We start from the raw sequence: 19,194 nt of genomic DNA on the forward strand, positions 1-19,194 counted from the left end.
GACACAGCTGTAGCCCGGGAGGTGATGCAATGTGGTTTTGGCAGCCTAGGAGCAGCCCTCTCTGGCTTCAGAGCTTGCAGGCTGGAGCGTGGTGGCGGTTCGACCCGCTTCTCGTAGCTTTTCAGTTTCTCTTTGATCTCAGCCATCATGGTCAAGCGGCAGGGAGTCCCCATGCTTTTCCAGGTGAGCCTGGTGGGGCTTGTTTGGTGCAACGGGAGTCTCTCAGCCCTAGTAAATTCTTCTGGTGCTTTTCCAGGGGCTGAAGTATGAGAGCAATTTAAGGAAATAATATAAGGTACTGCTGTAGTAAAGATACCATACATCTGCACGTGATGACAACTTAACTGCAGGTACTCCGTGGGCACCACRGGTTGTATTTACTGTGTCTCCGAAAATGACCACGAGCTAGGAAAGAGCCTTAATTCTGTCGCTGATAGGGCCTTTTTGGAGAATATATTTTTCCCTTACTACAAGTTTTAAATAGGATTCCCCCCCTCCTGCYGGCCCCCTTTCTTGATTAATGCCTGGAGACTACGGATTTAGAATGACATTCCAACCTGATCTAGTAACAAGGTTTGGATGTGAAGCTGTGAGAGTGAAGCCAAGCTGGAGRCTCTGCTATGCCAGAAACGCGTTGTTTCAGCACTCTGCCTGGGTAACGCACCTGCACCTACACTTCAGAGCTGCCACTGAGAAAACCTTCTTGCAATTCTGCTTCGCATTACAGCCCCRGATCAAAATGCTCTTTGCAATGCCATGGTGTCTGGCCAGCTCCCTATCCCACACTGGTGTACCGTGAGGTTGTGGCATACTGATACCACGCTCTCCAAGATGTTCAAAAGCTAAGATAAACATTTGGTAATACGGATTTATGGCCTTCTGTGCACATGCAGATCACACATGTTGTAACCGCACTGAAAATATTTCCCGAAGAACAGCAGGGGAAAGGGTTGGGAGGAAGATGGGCCGACACTTAAGGTCRGGAAGGAAAGGTAGTTTTTCTGTTCTTGTGCTCTTCCGAGCTAATTGAACCATTTAAAGCAGTGGTTAGAATTAGGTTGTTGAGGAGAAATGCATTTTTTGCAATGTAACATTCAAATTCAAAGTATTAAGCTACGTTAAGCAGATGTGGGAAAAAATTAACACGTCAGTTATAAATCATAATATTTGAGAATCCAGCTCAAAACATTAGGGAGGGGAACAATTGATCTAYGTTTTTAATTTAAAATTGCTAGCAGTTAATAATCTGCTGTAAGTCTAATTCTTCTGTTAAAACCACTATGCTGTTTGGGAACAATATATGTTTGTTTTTTTCCCTGTGTACATGCATATTTTCTCTTCAAAGTGAGAGGTTCATTGAATTTTCTGTCTATTCTTGTTTTGCTAAGTCCTGGTCGATACTTTTGTCCATCGCAGTTTATAACAACATTATCTGTTGTTTTGCCTGGCGGCGGCGATGTCCACCRTCATTTTCACATTTTCACTTCTCCCCATGTCACTTAATTCTCTTCTATAGTAGATGGCAATCACTATGTTTTCCAAATACCTTTCTTCTGCCAAGGCTTGTAATCTTAATGACAACTGTTGTTACCTGCCCACTAGTTAAAACCAGAATAATCTTAGTGTAGCACTCAAGGCGCTTTATGAATATGTTCTTTAGCTAAATATGTTTCTTTCTTAAGTATGCAAAGGACTTTGCTGGTTTTGTTTCTATGCTGTGAAACACAGTACTCGTACTGAAATGAGAGTTGTTATTACACTGTACTTGTATAAGAGAGAACTTCCCAGGGTTTGCAAAAGAAAATTCTGAATGTACTTGTTTCAGAAAGAAGAAAAATGCTTTGGCCAAAAAAGTTTTTGCATTAACCTCTCTGGAACAGGGTTTTATTTGTGTCCCATGTGGGCATGTAAAAGGCACAGTCTTGCTCCCATTGAAGTTTTGTCCTGGACCCGACCAAGTTGAAGACTATATATATGTATATATATCTTTTTTCTTTTTAGAATCACAGTCTTTCTCAGAGGTCAAAGCATCTTGGCCTTGGAGGAGTTGCATGAGATGGGATCCACTCCCACTCTCCAAATGTACACAGCTGCTCCACTCTGTTCTTCAGAGTATTTCTCAAAACAGTGAAAAGTGATAAGCTTGTGACAGAAATTCAGAACAACAATTTTTCCTCCTATCAAAGTGGTGAGGGAACTGAACTGGGCTGCAGGAGATATTCATCTATACTTTAGGCTTTAGAAAACACTTACTTTTCCTTAATGCTTTGCTAATGTTTTTCTGTAATTTTGTATTGCTATATTTTAGACAAGTTCAGACCATTAGCCTGGTACTCCTCGTTTAGAATGCTTTCATCTGGAAGTAACCATCAAAAATGATACCTTTTCACCTGTGAAAATCATTGATATATTTGTGGAGAACTGGGACTATTATTTCTTTATTTGGTTCTATCTCTGGCATTTCATCATTGCACTTGTGTAGTTTCTGTCGAATCTGTTTTCCTACCAGCAGTGATGTTTGACAGTGATGAGGGTCTCTGCCAGCTAACTCGGATCCAATTTGCTATTGTCATAGCATTAATGAAATTCTTTGGGTTTTTTTCCCATACCCATCAATTTTATTGTTTTGGTGGTTTTCATGGGAATTAGTTGCTGCCTACGCTAATGGTTGCCAATTTATCTTTTATCAAGTACTATTAAACCTTTGAGTTCCCTGTCACTGTAAACATCCCAGCAGTATGTGAAAGATCATAGGGAAAGAGCTTTACATCACCTTTTGAAACCACATCAGACTCTTAACAAGGAGCTCTGCGGTACAGCAGCCTTGAGAGAGGATCTTCCCAATGATTTAATGGGACTAAATCTGCGTCTGGTGATATCAGACTTAGCATGTTTTGAGGCAGATCACAAAATTCTATATCTGGTTTGTTTGATATTATTTATGAGTATCTTCTCATGGGAATATCCCACGGAAAAGATGTGAGTTTTCAGGCTTCCACACTGAACCTCAGTCAGAAAGTTACAGAAATGAAGCAGTGTAAAATTCTCAAAGTCAACCAAGTCACATAGGAGAGCCCAGTTAAAACCGTAGGATTCAGGTGCCTCAGTCATTTAGGTACCACTGTTCCTCTTTTTGGACTGGATGACTTAAACACTGAGCAGTAGTTCCTGATTTCCAGTGTTGTGTATGAATGCGTAGTATCATGGGCATCATTTCAGTGGATAAGCGTAACAAAAAAAAAGAATAAAGCACAGTCGTCTTTTAAGCAGTAAGTGTAGAAGTTTCATGAATGTAAACAAGAAAAATAGTTGCTTCAAGGTTGTAACATTCTGAGAAAGTTGTTGTGGTTGTTCTTTATCTGCAGCATGCTCTGATGTCCTCTTTACATTCTGCAGGTTAAAGACAAATGGAGAGCTGGATTCTTTAAAACTTCTGCTGGTTTAGTTTGTTCAATAGGTTCGTTCTTTAAGGGACTGAGGATTAGGCAGACGTTGCAACTGCCATGTTGAGCATACGTCTTCTGCATACCTGATTCCTCAAATCTTACAGAAATGCGTAGCATTCATATTGTCAGCTGTTTATCTGAAATGTTTTTCTTGGAACGGTTTAAAAAAGTACAGGCTCAGTAATCCTGCATATCAGTTTATCCTGTTTTGAATGCAGTCTCTCATCCTTTGTAAGGACATGTATCGTCTTTGCTTGCTGCCTGTGATTCAGATAACCTCGGGTGGTTTGCAGCTAATACGAGCAATAATTACACGGCCAGCTCACTCCCCTCGTGAGTCGTCTTATTGGYTTCCTCTCTCTATCGCATCAGAGTCGTGATCTTAGTCCTCTCCTGCAAGACCCAACAAATATTTTCAAACCACTTACCCCATTCTTTCACGTACACAGCATCCCTTCTACCACGTGAAGGTCTCCTTCAGCTTCTCTTTTTCCTACTTTCTTACTCTCTGTTGTRCTATTTTCCATATAACCTCTTCCTGGAATGGTTTCTCTGACCAAAATACATGCGCAGCTTCCAGTGCGCCGAGTAGTCCCATTGTATTCCRTGTGTTGAAAGTACTTTCTGGAAATGGGGCCTCTGTCTTTTTTTTTTTTTTTTATCCCTTCAGATTTCAAAGTTGTTCTGCTTATAGACTGTCTCTCATTTTAATCTGCAAGTAGATGACAGAGTCTGACCATCTAGTTATACATGTTTCTCATGTRGGTAAGCTTTGCAGTCAGACTACAAGCTATGAATCTATTGTAGAGAAGAGATAAGGAATGTGAACGCTCTGTACGCTGTTTTGCTTCACTAATACCACAACTCTGCCACGATGTTTAAATAGAAATAGAAAAGCTGCCTGCTTAATCCCCTGTCACCTCTCTACTCTGTTGCTAAAAGTACAATTAAGTTAGATATGTCACTCTCTCAGATTAATAGTGTGTTTCTGATTTAAATGGATTAAAAAAAAACTGTTTTCAATGTAGGTATGTTGATCTGAGCCATTCATGCTATACGTTGCTGTATGTCACGCCAGTAGTTGAAGTATGTTTCATCAGATTGTAGCAGCAAAGAAAACAGTCGGTGCTTTTCTCTGTATGTTCTGTGCTCAGCATTCAACTGTAAGCAAATAATTGATCACATCAAGACCAGTGTTTTCAGGAGGTTGTGCCTGAAGTTAAAACTACTATTTAGAAAGTAACTAAGTTGTGCATTTTTTAAAAATTTATTTTTACGTTACTAGCTCTCAGTAGTTCTCCTCAAATTTAGCAGTCTCCTTGGTTCTCTGGTCTCACAAAATCCTGGCAAAATGCATCTCTTTCTTCAGGGGTATTGGCAGGCTGGAAACTGCAAAGTTTTGCAGCAATTTTCACATCCTGAACCCAGAGTGTGAAATCCAGAGCTTTTCTGAGGATGTGTCTTTTATATCAGCCCTTTGGATCTCATCAGTTTAGAAATGATTCTCCCAAAGAGCTTTTCCCAAGATGGCACTTGCAAGTGCCATTTGAAAGGAAGTTAAGTTGTTGAAGATGGAAATTGCTGATGAGTTCTAGTCTCTCCTGCATATTTAAAAACTGAGGTCATTGTGATATAGATAAAATCCTAAGAGTATTTTCAGATGGGGGGAGGGAGTTGTACACCAGCATTTTGAAGCTGTGCCTAAATTTTTAAAACTTTTCTCCTAAGTTTTTGTATGGTTATCAAATTTTGGAGGATGTGAGACTTGGTATGCAACAGCTTGCTGAAAGCAGCAACACAGGCCAGAGCACCCCCCACACACAGTGCCTGAGGTTTCCCACCAGTGACTCCACAGTCTTCTAGACGGAGGTGTGAGCGGAACCGAGTTCTTCTCGGGGCACTGAGCTTTTCAGTCTGCTCTTCTTCAGTTCTAGTGGGAGAGATGCAGCTAAATGTCCCTGGGTCACTTGGAAAACTCACTGTTAGTGTTTCAGTTTTAAGGATTCCCTCACTGTTCAAGCCATTAGGATTTCCAAGGATTTGCTATAGTGAAGTCCGGGAAGGAGGACAGAATACTGTTCACGAATTGAAGGTTGGCTGTCTCCCCTGACTTGACACCTCCCTCCCTCCACAAGCAAAATACTAGACCAAAATGTGTTGATTTTTCCTAAAATTATTATTCTTCATCACTTTAACTGATAATTAGAAGTTTCAGCAGATGATTTTATGGATTAATTTTTTMTGGACTCAACTCCTTCAGTGCCTAAGGAGATTACAGTTGGAAAGGAAGAAGACCCTTTGAAAGTAACCCCAGGAAGAAAGGCAGAGAGAGATACATGCATATATTAAGCATGCTTTGAATACATGCCTTCAGAAAAATCCATCATTTCATCTCAGTTGCTTAACCAAACTTTGATCAAGAGGGTTAATTTATTCATAGATGTTTACTCTGCTCCCTTCAAAAGGAAAAATGTTTGAGAAGCTGGCCCAGCTCCACAAAGAACACACATATCCAAAGTGATATGCAGCAGTACTTAAGCATTTCCTTTACTAACTTACCTACCTGTCTAGTTGTCATTTAGTTCCTCCGGGTCTTCCTGCTCATCATGATTTATTATGGCTCTGATCCAACAAAGCATCTAAGCATTGCTCTCGGTGCAACTTCAGCACGCATCCAAAGGTTTTACTTTTAAAGGTTTTTAAGATATGGTTAGGTGCCCAGGGGGATTTGCAAAAAAATCTGTAGAAGCTCCCCCCGCAGTGCACCCTGCCCGCCACAAGAAATCACCAGGCAAGAAATAATCAGGTTTTGGAAATCCTTCTTGGCACTTACCTGTACATATCTTTGGCACTTGAGGCAATTAGTTGAATGATGGCCCAGGGCTCCAGCTCTTTGTCATATTCTGGATCTTAATGGGAAAGGAAAGCTAATAAGTGAACCTGCATGACAACCATGACGTCTCCCTCTTCTAGGTCAGCCTTTGCTAGAAACTCACTTAAAATAATCAGTCCAAACCCTTGCCTAAATCTTCATCCTTTTTCTGAGGAAGATTCAGTTATTTCTTCTCCCTTCTCACTGCTGATCATTTTATTCTCCTTCTTCGCCTGTGGTGAAGAAGTGGTTTCAGTAAATCTGCAGTGAGCGACCTCGAAGTTCAGAATCTCAGCTGGCCGCAAAGCTGCCTCTGGAACAGGGACAGAGCGACCAGTGCGTGCACATTTCTTGACTGGTTCATTATCAGTGTAATCACTGTATACTGGTACGCAAGTGAATGGGGACTCCAGTTTTATATGTTGATCTATCAGCTCTACACAACTTCCAACTGGCCTTCAGTGGTTATTAATTGCACAATATGTATAAGCTATTCATCCGGTTGTTCTCCCAGCAATTACATGCCTCCTTTATCTTCTTCATTGTAGCTTCAAGATGAAAGTTTTTTTTTTCTTTGGCTGTAAATCCAAATGTGTTGGATGGTTTTATTCTTTTAAAGATCAAGAAAACTAATAAGGTAATAAATTCTGAGTGATTACTATACAACTTCTGCAGTCTGACAGTAGTTTCATCATTTCTTGGGATTAGGCCTATAACCCTGAGGACTTCAATTTCTTTCCCTTTCATTGCTTTCATTTCTTCCCTTTTTCTTGTTAATCTTACTCTTCATCCTGAAGTGCAAGCGTCGTACCCAGCCGAAGTTCAAACAGAACACTGGGAGTGCTGAGCAGATTACACAAAAAACATCTTGGCTACCAGAAATATTTCTAAATGCTCCAATGCCAAGAATGTCTACGAACGGCCATTACAAGTGACAGCACGTGGCCCTACAAGTTGGAGCTGTTAGACTATGGTCTGTGCGGCCAGCTGTGGAGAGCCAGGTCGAATTACCGAGAGGATGGCCCAGGCACAGCCCAGAGGCCAGCGGTGGTTCAGTTCTGAACACTCCGCCATGCGGCCCGTGGCCACCCACCCCTTCCCGCTGCAGCCCGCAGCTCRCCCTGAGCCCCGGCCTCGCCGCGGGCTGCTGCTAAGGATGGAGCGTTGCATCCTGGCACACAGAGGCAAGAAAAGCCATGCTGGTAAAGAAAAGAATATCCACAGGTTTATTTTACACCAGTTGCAATCTTCTGTTAGGCAATGTTTGGACCCGTGTGATATTCAGCTCGCAGAATTGGGAACGAGTTTAAGAGATGGAACTACACAGCTACTGGTTTCACATTCAGCTCATACTTTTTGTTTGATGAAAGAGCTGTTTTGTTATGTTCATGTATGCACAAAAGAATATAGTGTATATAGCAGGGAAGAGTCAGTGCTGCAAGCTTCAGTGTATGGCACAGGTCCAGTGTCTGGAGGTGTATTATAAATATGTGCAGGGTTAGTTGTCATAAAGAGTTTCCTCAGACTGAGTTTGAGGCAGCTGCGCCATTTCTGAATGCTGAAATGTCACTTGGATTACAGGATCATCCTAAATAGACACTGAYATAATTTCTGCATGCTGATATTTTGCAGAAGGGTCTTGTGTGTGTGTGTTGGGTGTTTGTTTGTTTGTTTGTTTTAAGAGTTTTTAAAACATAGGTAGTGATTCTCTGGTGTAATTTCCCACTGCTACTTGTCAGTCCAAACATAGCAGTGGAAAAGAAATGTTTTATGCTCAATGACAGGTTGAGTCAGTGATATGCTATGTCATGTCAACARTGATATGTTGTTAAAATCCATATCTTCTTGCCCTGGAAGCCAGCATAGTGTCCTTTCTTTCCCTGCTGAATTTTGAAACATTTTTTGCACTTGTCAAGGTCCCATAAAGAACAATTCTGCCCAGAGGCCAGGAGAATTTGGAAGGAAGGAAGAATCCTATATTTGAAAATGAGAAAGAAAAGTTAACAAAGCTGTTTGGGGTTTGTTGATTTAATAGCATCCTTCTGAGGCAGTGAACTTGAGACACATTTAGATTTTGAAGACTGAAATACGTGGCCCAGGTCAAGTCCTTAGGCATCCTGGAAGGTGAAGTGTGATGACTTGTGACATAATCCGATGACAAGACAGGTGAGTAGGTAGTTCGTGAGACTGTCCAGAGGAGTACAGGATTATCACCTGGATCCCACTGCTGCATGCAGAATACCCACTTGGGATGTTGTGTGTGTGTAGACAGAGTAGATGTATCATGAGCTCTGTGTGTCTGTCTTACACATACTTCAAATCATTTTTGATTCATAAATAATTCATGACCAGAAGAAAACTCATCTGTTGAGTAAGCTCAGTGCAACAAATATTTCAATATTTGCATACGTGTGTGTGTGAAGCAGAGGAAGAAAATATAATCGTCCTGCGTTGCTAGTAGATAGACCAACAAGATGAACTATGCAGCAGCTGTAAATGGGCATAGGTAGGAGAGATGCACTCATCAGCAGTCCCTGATCATTGTGTTTTCCTTTGGAAAATTACTATTTTGTATGAACGTTATAGGTTATTATTCTGTCAAATGGCAGAAAAAAAGAATAGCAGGACAGTAGCGTCTTTTGGCTGTGGGAAGTCTAACTCTTGTGTAACAAAATTGCTTTCCAAGTCTTTTTTGTTGCTGTTGTTTCAACTGAAAAATATGACAAACCATGATAAACTCAAAATGTACCATTTAGTTAACATGTAGATAAGTGCTGTGTATGGTAGGAAAGCTTTAGACTCACAGCTTCTAAATTCAGGCTAATGGATCAACCTCCTGCCTGCCATATTTCCCCTCTGGCTACTGCTGGAATCGTGTTATTTGGCCTTGCCGTACGTGATCATGTGCCATCTTAAGTGACTTATCGTTTTGCCAGAAGCACTTGAAAGAGTTTTCCTCACTCCTCAGAAGTACTTTTCTTTCTTAAAGAAGCAGATGTAGCCTGTATTTCTCAGAATGGTCTAATTCTTTTAATTGTTTCAAGTCTGCAAATCCTCTGACTTTGGAGGATTCCGCATGGGGTTCCTGCTCTTGAGTCCTTTTCCCTTAGGTTTATGCAAGCTCTTTACTACAGAAATCCTGTCAGAGTCTAGTGGAACAGCTTTGAACTGCCTTCCCATGGGAGCTTAAGGTCCACCCCACCTGCATCATGGGGCAGAGATTTGTATTCTGGTCTAGTCCCGTGTGGGTGTATGTCCCCCAGGCAATGTGCTTTTGTAGTTCAGCAAGCCTCTCCATTAGCACACCGCTCCTAATAGCAGCCTTGAATTCAGCTGCTCTCAGTTGGTTCCCCTTCGTGGTGTGCCCATGTAAACTGAACTCAGCAGAGTGGCATGCAGCTTCAAATCAGGTTAGTGGAAGCTGCAGGTGCTCATCATTTTTGTGCATCATGCTTTTTCCTCCTTGATGTAGGGAAAAGGGGCGATCTTAGATCTCAGGCAGGAGGTGGAATGGCCACGTGGCTTGGGGGTTATAGGAGAGGTGCATAAGATGAAAGGCTCGCGGTGCCAAGAGGAGCTCTGCAAGCCCTTTTATCTCAAAGCTACTCCAGCATGCCGCAGACGACGTCGAACGAAAGCTGGCCTAAAGCCAGTCTGTGCGCCCCACTGGACGCCTCGCGGCACTCACTGTGTCCAGTGTTCATCAGTGCTCTTTGCTTACGTGGCAGGGTGTCTTGTACAGAGGGTGTAGCTGCCTGCACACCCTCACAGCRCTGGTTCGGCAGTGTCAGATTGGGGTCTTGGCTCTCCCAGGGTGTTGTGTTTATTACGCTTCTTGTGTGAAATTGTAAGAGGATGGGAATCAGCATGGATGCACATCCTTTCAGAGCTCTTTCTGAAAAGTGTCACCTATGCTAAAAAGAGAAAGAAAGAGCAATAAGACAAAAGTCAGGTGTTTTTAAAGTGACATAGTGAAAAGGGAGTCAGCAGATCAGTTAGATATTTTTAGACTCTTTGCCATTCATGAACTTCATTGCCATGGAGCAGCTCTAGTCCTCACGATTAGCTGTCATATGTTGGTGCTTGTCCTGTGTTCTTTGAACACACTGTGTGAACATTAGTTCTCCTAAAATCAGTGACAGCTTTGCCATTGATCTCTGGTGAGCCAGATTTCAGGGTTTCTAATATTGCCTGGGAGAGATACAAAGAAGAGGCTGCCTTAGCAACTGCAAAAAGGTGTTGTTGCTGGCCATGGAGCATCCCTGCAGGAGCTGTCCAGGTTTGAGCAAGAGGGAAAAGCTGCATCTCTGCTACGTTCAGATGTGTCTAGTGCTGGCTGTCACAGTGTTCATCCATGAAAAACGCCTTTCAGAAATGAAATGTCATTACCACCCCTGGTACTGGCATAGCCATTTCCCAAGTTCAGTAATGAGACGCAGCAAACTCCACATTAGCTAAATAGCAAAGGCAAGGTCAGAACAGTCTTAAGAATTGTTTCTACCTGCAGTGATAAACATCCTCTCGCTGTTCCAGTTCTGCACAGGGAAGCCTGGTAACAAATTAGATACAGAGATCATATGTCACCACTTCCCCACAGTGCCAGTGGTATAAAGAGGGCTTGTCAGACAGTATTTACCGAGGTGACTCCTGCTTTGTAATCACAGGCACACCAGGAAGTGCTGTTCTTTTTCACTGCCTGTAGGAAACCAAGGCATGAATTAGTCCTATGAGCCAGATGTCCATTTCTGCCAGTTTTATACAAGAGTTCGGTGGAGTTACTTTTGATTTACAACCAATATGGAAGATAATCAGCCATGAGAATTAAGCTAAATGTTACCTGATTTTAACCCAATAGTGCAAAAATAACTACTGTGCACCGTAGCTGTGGAGCAAATCAGAATGCCTTGGTTTTCCGAGGTGCCATAACAAGTCTCATCCTACCATGGCAGCTATTTGGTAAATGTAATTATTTTAGTCAAAGGGCTGCTTCAAGAGGAAAAGCAAAAGCAATTCTTGGCATCTCTTTAACTCTCTTACATGGAAAAAAAGTAGCTTGTTCTTATTTAACCAGAGGTCTGTGGCATGCGTCTTATTATGAAACAGTGGTTGGCATGGAGTCGGGCATATGTGCAGTATTACACGGTGTCATGTCCTACTGAGACATTGACCTCATTTGCACTAGAAAGCCATAGAGGGACTGACTGGTCAATCCTATCCAAGTATATTGCTACTTTGTCRTATTTGGCAAGCACATGAAGAATGCCAAATTTTCCCCCTATTAGAGTGATTATCAGTGCAGCCCTGCTGGAGGGCAGAAAGTGTTGTTCTTCAGGATGAAGGGATTACTTTGTTTTTTATTTCCATTTCTTCTCTCCTTTGTTGTCCTATATCTCCCTGTCTCCCTTGTCTGCACCCTTCTGCTGCTGTCCAACTAAAGAAAGCTGCTCTGTAAAGTACCAGGAGGGAATCTGAAGCCAGATAGTTTGCATCGCAAATTCATGTAACCACAAACTGAAAAAAGCTGTTGAACCATCATTGTTTATAATTAGTTTTTGACTGAAGTCCCAGTCTGGTATGGGGAATGGTTTTATCTTAGTGTACGCGTGGGTGGGAAGAGTAGAGTAGAGAACTGAATCAAGGAACCAATCCTTATCCTGAGGGGAAGAAAGAATAGGGTAGTATAATCTAACCCCTTGGGATCAAAGGTGGAGCCAACACAGACATAAACACCTTTACACTCTGTTCTCTCTCCCTGATTTTGCTGATTTAAATAGTAAATAATAAGTTGGGACAACAAAGCTGTTACCCTGCAGATARGCACCTTTTTTTCTTTTGGTCAGGTGGTGATTGGCAACCCTCAGGTTGTTCAGTGCCTAACTGAAACATTCTCTAGTCTGTGCAGGCCTGATGCACCATTGCATTTCAACTCCTAAAACAGGCTGTGCAAGTCCATCTTCCATCAAAGCCGGGTGCCTGCCCTGGAATAAGGGAAAGAAGAGGACAATCATGCACCCAGGCTTCAAAAGACAGTTTGTAAAACCTTGCCAAAGATTTGCCTACAGGAAAACAGTTGGCCAACTCCATGTCCACCCAAAGCCTTTCCTGTCGTGGCTAGAGCTGGCAACAGAGACGGCGTATCCTGGGGGAGGATCTCTGGCATTTTCTGTGCCCTGACTCCCCCTGCCACTGATGAGCTGTAATAGAGCCTGCCTTACATCTCACAAAAATGTCAGTTGGTTTAATGCATGTTTACAAAAGGATTTAGAGATTTTTGGATGAAACACATTCTATAAGCACCATGTGGTTTGATGTGCTGCCATCTTGGTACCTGAAGGAGAACTGTAAGTATGCAAGGACTTGTGTTCATATTCYTGGGTTCTGGGAAGGCATTGCCTGCCTGCAGAATGAAAATCTGCTCTGACCAGAATTAGCTGATGAATGAAAAAAACCACCTCACATATTTTAGTCTGTTTTCCCAAACACAGTGTGGTACTTGTTATATACCATTACACCAACAATTYATTGTTAAAACAAAACAAAAAAAATGCATTCTTCTTGCAGCTGGACTGTGGGCACTGCTAAGTCTCTCATATTCCACATTCTTAAGAGCCGTGCTGAAGACTGTTAAATTTGTTCCAAAACACTTGGAAATCAAACAAAATAATAATAGAAAAAATGTACACAGTAAATTTTGAATTTGGCATTTGATCTTGTTTGCCTGATAGCATATTTTCATCCCAGGATAATTTAAATATTTAAAGCTACCTGTAATTCTACTAATAAAAATCAGTTTGCTTGGATTGGGATTATAGTAACTCATAGATAGTACTTCCTACTGCAATTTTGTTCACTGTTTATTCTAGAGAGAAATGCGGATGAGGTGGGACCTCCTGGGTCCCGATTGCCGGCCTCCTTTTGTTGCAACAGCCACATGGCAGAAAGCATTAAGTAAAATGATCAAGTTTCACCTTAGCAGTAACTGACAGCAGAGAGGCTGCTCCACAGTATCCTTCTCCAACTCCTTGCTCCTCGTCAAAACGTTCCTTTGACTTCCTGCCTCAACACATTTCCAGTCAGCATATATTACTTTGTCCTTGCATCAACATTGTCCTCCAGCTTCTGCAGCCCTTCTCATCCTGCCAGCTGAAGGTGGAGGTGCAGATTACATGAATCTCATCCTATAATCGGTTGCGTCAGTTCTTAGTGAAGAGTGTTAGAGGGGGGATGCAGGTGGAAATCTCTTCCTGTGGCCAGGCGCCCCCAACGTCCTCCTCATAAGAGCAGCCTTCTCGCTACCCGTTGGCCTTTGTTTAGAGAAGGTGGCAGTGTCAGGACGCGCCGGGTGCAGCACTCCTGCGTGCTTACGCACGGGCAGGGCGGCCTGGCACTGCGCGGGGGGCTGTCCGGCTCTGTTGCTCCTCAGTACGGAGTCCAGGCAGGTTCACCTCATTTCACCAAAGCACATGTTGCAGCTCTCTTTCTAGCATCTAAGCACGTGACAGCAGTCAGTTTGCTGAGGAGCAAAGAGTCCAGGAGAAAACCGTTTGCACTGGACATTCACTTCTCAACCTAAAGCTTGTCTGAGCTCTGATCTTTTATTCATTGGACATCCAAAGCTCCCACTGGCTTGAATGTGGAAGTGTCTTAGGACTGGGACTGGAAACTTGGCAAAATGCAGGAAGCTATTATCTGGCAGCTAATTGATTATTTCCTCCTTCAGATGTTTAATTTCTTTTTAATGAATGTGGGGAAGTCTTTGCAGACAGACTTTTTCTTTTCCTCTGAGATAATGTAGAGCAAGAGCTTTCTAATCTGGTAGTGGCTTTCCAGCACAAACAGTCTCGTTAGTGTGATTTGTCTTTTTAAGTGAMTTGTGTCCTTGGGGACAGGGAAGAGCTGTATGGCTGAAGTAACGTTGTTGAGTAAAGAGTTAAAAGAATTTGTGTATTTAATTTGTATGTAAATTTGTGTATATTCTTATTCTCAGGTTTAAACAGTGCATACAAAAATTCTGTTTGTTTACCAGTTAACATGGCTACCCAGGAGCATTAAATAATCCTATAGACAACAATTTAACTTGACCAATTACAGTATCAAAGCAAAACYATTAAGCTGAATTTTATTATGGCCACCTACCTTGCATTCATCTTCTACAGACTCTCAAGTACCAGGTTGCACAGAACTCCAGAGGACAGCTTGTACTTGCATTAGCTCATTTGCTTAAGAACTTAATTTGGTACTGACCACATCCCAAGTCCATTGTACATTACCTGGGTGAAATCCACCAGCTTCAGTGGCAAGTCACCCACTGACTTCAGTAATGCCAGGAGGAACCCTGTAAAGGTGTCGTAAATTCTCTGCTAAGTTGTTATGCATTGCTTCAGTCGCACCAAAGGGGTTCAGAATGTAAAAGGCTTAGGGTATGTAACACTGAGGCCTATTATTTTACGTTCATTTAATGTGAAGCAGAAATCAAGATGCTTTTAAAACTGGAACCCCATGTACTTAGCTGGAGCAGAGTGTCCTTGCAGAAGATAGGAAAACAAAAGGCTTCGTATTTTCAAAATTTCTTGAGTCCTGCTTACACCCAGAATGATTTCCTGACATCTTCCCATCTCCTTCTCCTTGTACAAAGGGTACGCACATCTGACAAGAAGCARAAGTGCAGTGGGCCACTTAGAGGATCAAATGAGTACCCCAGCGAGGTACAAGCAGCAGTGTGATCACATCATGCAATCTACAGTTACATCTGAGCTGAAAAGGTTTCTGAACAAATAATAACCACGAGCATGCAGATCATGGCCTGTTAGTCAGCTGTGTTGCAAGTACAAAAGCCAAAATGGCTAAGGTGATAAAATGCTTGAGAAATCAAAAACAAGGGTGAGAATTCCTTTGGAACTCCAGCACCTCCAGCGTAGAAATAAGCTGGATAAATTGCTGAAATTGTTTTGTGTGCATTTTGTATTGACATAGTGGGCTGGTGGTTCCTTCTGATGTGGCATTTAGCACTGAGACGTTTTAGAAACCTGCAAACACACTCAGCTTGATGGAATGGGTTGCTCTAGAATTAATCACAGACTGACACCTACAGCTCTTCAGGGAGCCAGGATTTTCTTTTGGGAACCAAAGTTCAGCCGCTCCCCCCTGTGTCTGGCCCATGAGGAGATATCCAAAAAGTCTTTACTACCAGAATTACATTAAAAACAAGAGAAAGGGAAAACAGTAAGGTGGCAAGAGAGTTGCAATGAGATCCAAAGGGGAAACTGTTGGTTCTGACATCTGGTTTGCAGATCTGTGGTGGTCTGGGAAGCACTTTCAGGTGGTCTCCAGAGCGGTTTCCATCACAGCAGTAATTCTCAAGCACTACCACTTCCTACTAGTTAAAAGCTAGGCTCTGAATCTTTTAGTAATACTAGTACTGAATGGATGAGAGGATAACTAGGGGCCTCAGTTTTGGTTTGCTAGAGACTAGATATGTAGATTCACATTTGGACAGATAGTTTCTAATATTTAGTATACTTCTGCTCCTCAGTGAATCTGTTTGGCTTTTAGAGGAGTTGTKGTGGAATCAGGAACTACTCGACATGAATAAATAGGTCAGAATCTGCCCTTTAAGCCAGAAGAATGACATCCATTGAAAGTACAGTATTTCTGTTTCACATTTTCACAGCTTTTACAACTGGGATAGAAATGTCAGCGCTTCAAATTCCAGTCCAAATTACCAAGTGATTGCAGAAAATGCCTCTGGATTACTCTTCAAGAACAAAAGTGATAGGAAAATAATAAATGTGGATCCAAAGGTAAATGTCTTTTCTGTAATATTCTGGATTTGTTTTAGGCAATGGAGTTGTACTGCTAAGCTATTGAAGTCTGATTGTAAATAGTGTGTCTATCAATATACACCTAATTTTGCAGGCTTATTCAGATATACTGTTCCTCTTGTTAACACAGCTACTGTGGTCCCTGTCAGGATAAACTTAGCTTACCTTGTTTATGACTGAGTATATGTAGGCCTTTCCCTCATGAAGACAGCAATCAGGAGTTGAACTGACTATAAAACTGAAAGATCTCCAAAGCAGGATTTCTCTTCTGTGCTTTCCCTTCCCTGCTCTTCTACCTTCCATCCAGAAGTAGAAAATTTTGCCCTTCTTGCCAGGGCARGCTTCAGCCTGAGTCTGTATCCTGTCAAGAGAATTGTGTGAAGGAAAAGGAAGCATAGGAGAGTGAACAGACTGAGGAGGAAAGCAGGACTGGAAGGATTGRGGACAGAGGCATGGAAGACTTGCCRAGCTAACGGGCTGGCAGTACCTGAGCAGTTGCGTCTGGTGTGGCAAGACAGTGTGTTCTATTCAGATGATGCCACATGTGCCTCTTGCTAAGATGCAAAATTGTTAGGATGTTGTCAACCCATCCTGGGGCTGGTAGACCCTGTATTTTATCGCCTCTTGAAAGACAAGTTTCTTCTTATGAAACATGCCTGCAGGTGGATAAAAAAAAAAAAAAAAAAAAGGAATATGAAGTTTCTTTGAAACAAAATGCAAGAATTGTAATATCCCAAATCCTGACTGGTGCCGAACACTGGCAAATCCATAAAGCACGATCAGCTTTTGTATATGAAGTGTGGGCCATTTTCCATCCCAGCGCTTCTGCAGTGATGAACTGAAACCAGCAGAATTCCTTCCCCAACTGCACAACCAGCAGGACTAGTGCTTGTCATCGTCACACAGACTTTAAAAAGAGGGAATGCAGAGTGACTTTGCCATGACRGCACAAGTTAATCATATCTATAAAGTCCATAAGCATTGAGATGCCGATTCTCTATCCSTCTGAAAAACATGCAATACTTTTGCTAATTGTATATGATTTTCARTTGTCTTCAAATTTGCTCCAGTTAAGCTCAGAGAAACTTAAAGGCAATTCTAAGAAAATTAATTCAATTTTTCCTTCTTCATGCAAAATGTTTGAGAAGTCCTGAGGAAAACAGCCCTGATAAGGTCACTTGGTTCTTGCAGGGGATTGAGATCGTCACCATGGCATAAGGGTCAAACTCTGATTTAAACCTTGTCCCACATGAAAGAGAAATTTGACTCTGGATTCATGGATTCCTGTTCTTGTGGAGAACTGCAAAGTAAATCATTCAGAAGGATTTACCATTAGATTAAAAAAAAAAAAAAAAGATTGTGCCTCAGTAGTGCTATATATTGGATGAATGTTACAGATGCTGCATCTCTTACATACTATTGACAGCACAAATGTATGCTTTGCTTTCTCCTAAAAATAGGTCTGATCCTATTATTGCTGAAGTTGATTGATCTATGCCATTTATTCCAGACTTTGCCTGCTACTGTTTAAATAACTCTATAATTATTTAGATTTGCAAAGCAGTTGAATCCAAACAAAGCAAATGCACTCACATGCTAAAGTCACCTTGGCATCCTATTTCCAGCTGTAGATGAAGGTTGTTTAAATTTCCACATTTATCTTTTGTTGAGAACTAAATGAATAATAATCTTATAAATAGCTTCCCTCTATAAGAAACTGTCTGTTCCTTTAGTACTGACTGCATTTTTTTAAACTTTACAACTGAAGTCCTTGGACTATAGATTGAATGTGACAAACACACCCAGGCTTTGGTTACTCTCAAAACCAACATGAAGTAAGCCGGGCAATAATTTGTTTGGGTTTGTACTGAACAGCTCTAGGATGATGGTTTCTTTGATGTGTTTCCCATGAAAGATGGTTGCATATGAATAGCAACAGTAAAAAATATCAAATTATATGTATTTCAAAATAATTGTATTGGTTTGTTAGACATTCAAAAATGCATACCTAAAAATGTGTTTGGTTGCATTGAAAGAGGGCCACCAGTCTAACTTCCTACAGCTGCAGAACATCTGTAACAAATAACCAGCTCTGTAGTGTCTATGTGAAAGACCCTCGCAGGCCGAGAGCCGTACTAAGATAGGCTGGTGCRTGTCCGTTCAGTCTCCCTGCAGGTTGCAGGGTACAGGCACGTCGGACTCCTTGAGATCCATCTGGCTCCATATTTTCTGTAACACTTATTGGTGCAGAACAACCATTTCAGAAGTGCTTGCTGTGGGCCAAACTGAAATCAGTATGAGTCCTCTCAGTGGTTTCATCTTTAGCAGACTCAGTACYAGCTGCCTGATCTTTATAGTTGGACTTTCTCTTTGACTAGTTGATAGTCCAGTTGTTCCTAGCTGTGTTTAGCTATAAAAAAACTCTATCACTGTCTTTCCATCTGCTAAAAGCGGCACAGCAGAAATTACAGATTACCTGGTGCCCGGACATTAATCTTCCCTGAGAAATCCCCACCCTCCGGGGGGAATCAGCCTTTGTGTTCCAAGGGAACGAGAAGATTCGTGAAGTTAAAAACCGTGCCCTGTCTCTCCTGACTGTTTGGGTATCTGTAATATTCTGTGTTTCAGGCCTACCCAGGAGACAACACAACACGGACACCTATTGAAACAAATCTCTACMTCCATGTCGTTATCTACGACCACATCCTCCGAAGAGGGGCATAAGGTCCATCTTTGTGGCTGTTCTCCCAACTAATTTRTCTAGTTAACGCCATCTGGAAGAAAAATAAACAGTTGAAAGATCTTTATCTTGTGTTCAGGGGAAGGAGGGATTTTCAGACTGATTCAGAATTGGTTTGTGCCTGACTTCTTGAGGAAGGTGAAGTGGAAGGAAGACCCCACACTGATATGCAATCTGTATATCAGGGCCCGTTGGTTGCCCTCTCTAAAGTCCACAGGGTATGTGTCACTGAAGGGTAGCTAGGGGGAAGAGAAAAGGCTTTGGACCCAATTTTTTCCATGACTAGTAATCCAGCAGGGTTGCCAGCTACATGTG

At 41.9% G+C, this 19,194-nt stretch overlaps 1 protein-coding gene across 1 annotated transcript in view; it reads left to right on the forward strand.

Annotated features, from left to right (window-relative positions):
* Positions 1-18,952, forward strand: part of CFAP299 (cilia and flagella associated protein 299) — a 222,156-nt gene extending 203,204 nt beyond the window's left edge. The window contains exons 6-7 of the mRNA XM_085309242.1: positions 15,989-16,118; positions 18,768-18,952. Coding sequence (XP_085165368.1) covers positions 15,989-16,118; positions 18,768-18,863 — 226 coding nt within the window. The 3' untranslated portion in view covers positions 18,864-18,952. The remainder of the gene's footprint in view (positions 1-15,988; positions 16,119-18,767) is intronic.
* Positions 18,953-19,194: the final 242 nt, after the last annotated feature.

Source organism: Rhea americana, unplaced genomic scaffold (genome assembly GCF_003343005.1).
Source record: "Rhea americana isolate MKP2758 unplaced genomic scaffold, rheAme1 scaffold_294, whole genome shotgun sequence".
Taxonomy (NCBI): Eukaryota; Metazoa; Chordata; class Aves; order Rheiformes; family Rheidae; genus Rhea; species Rhea americana.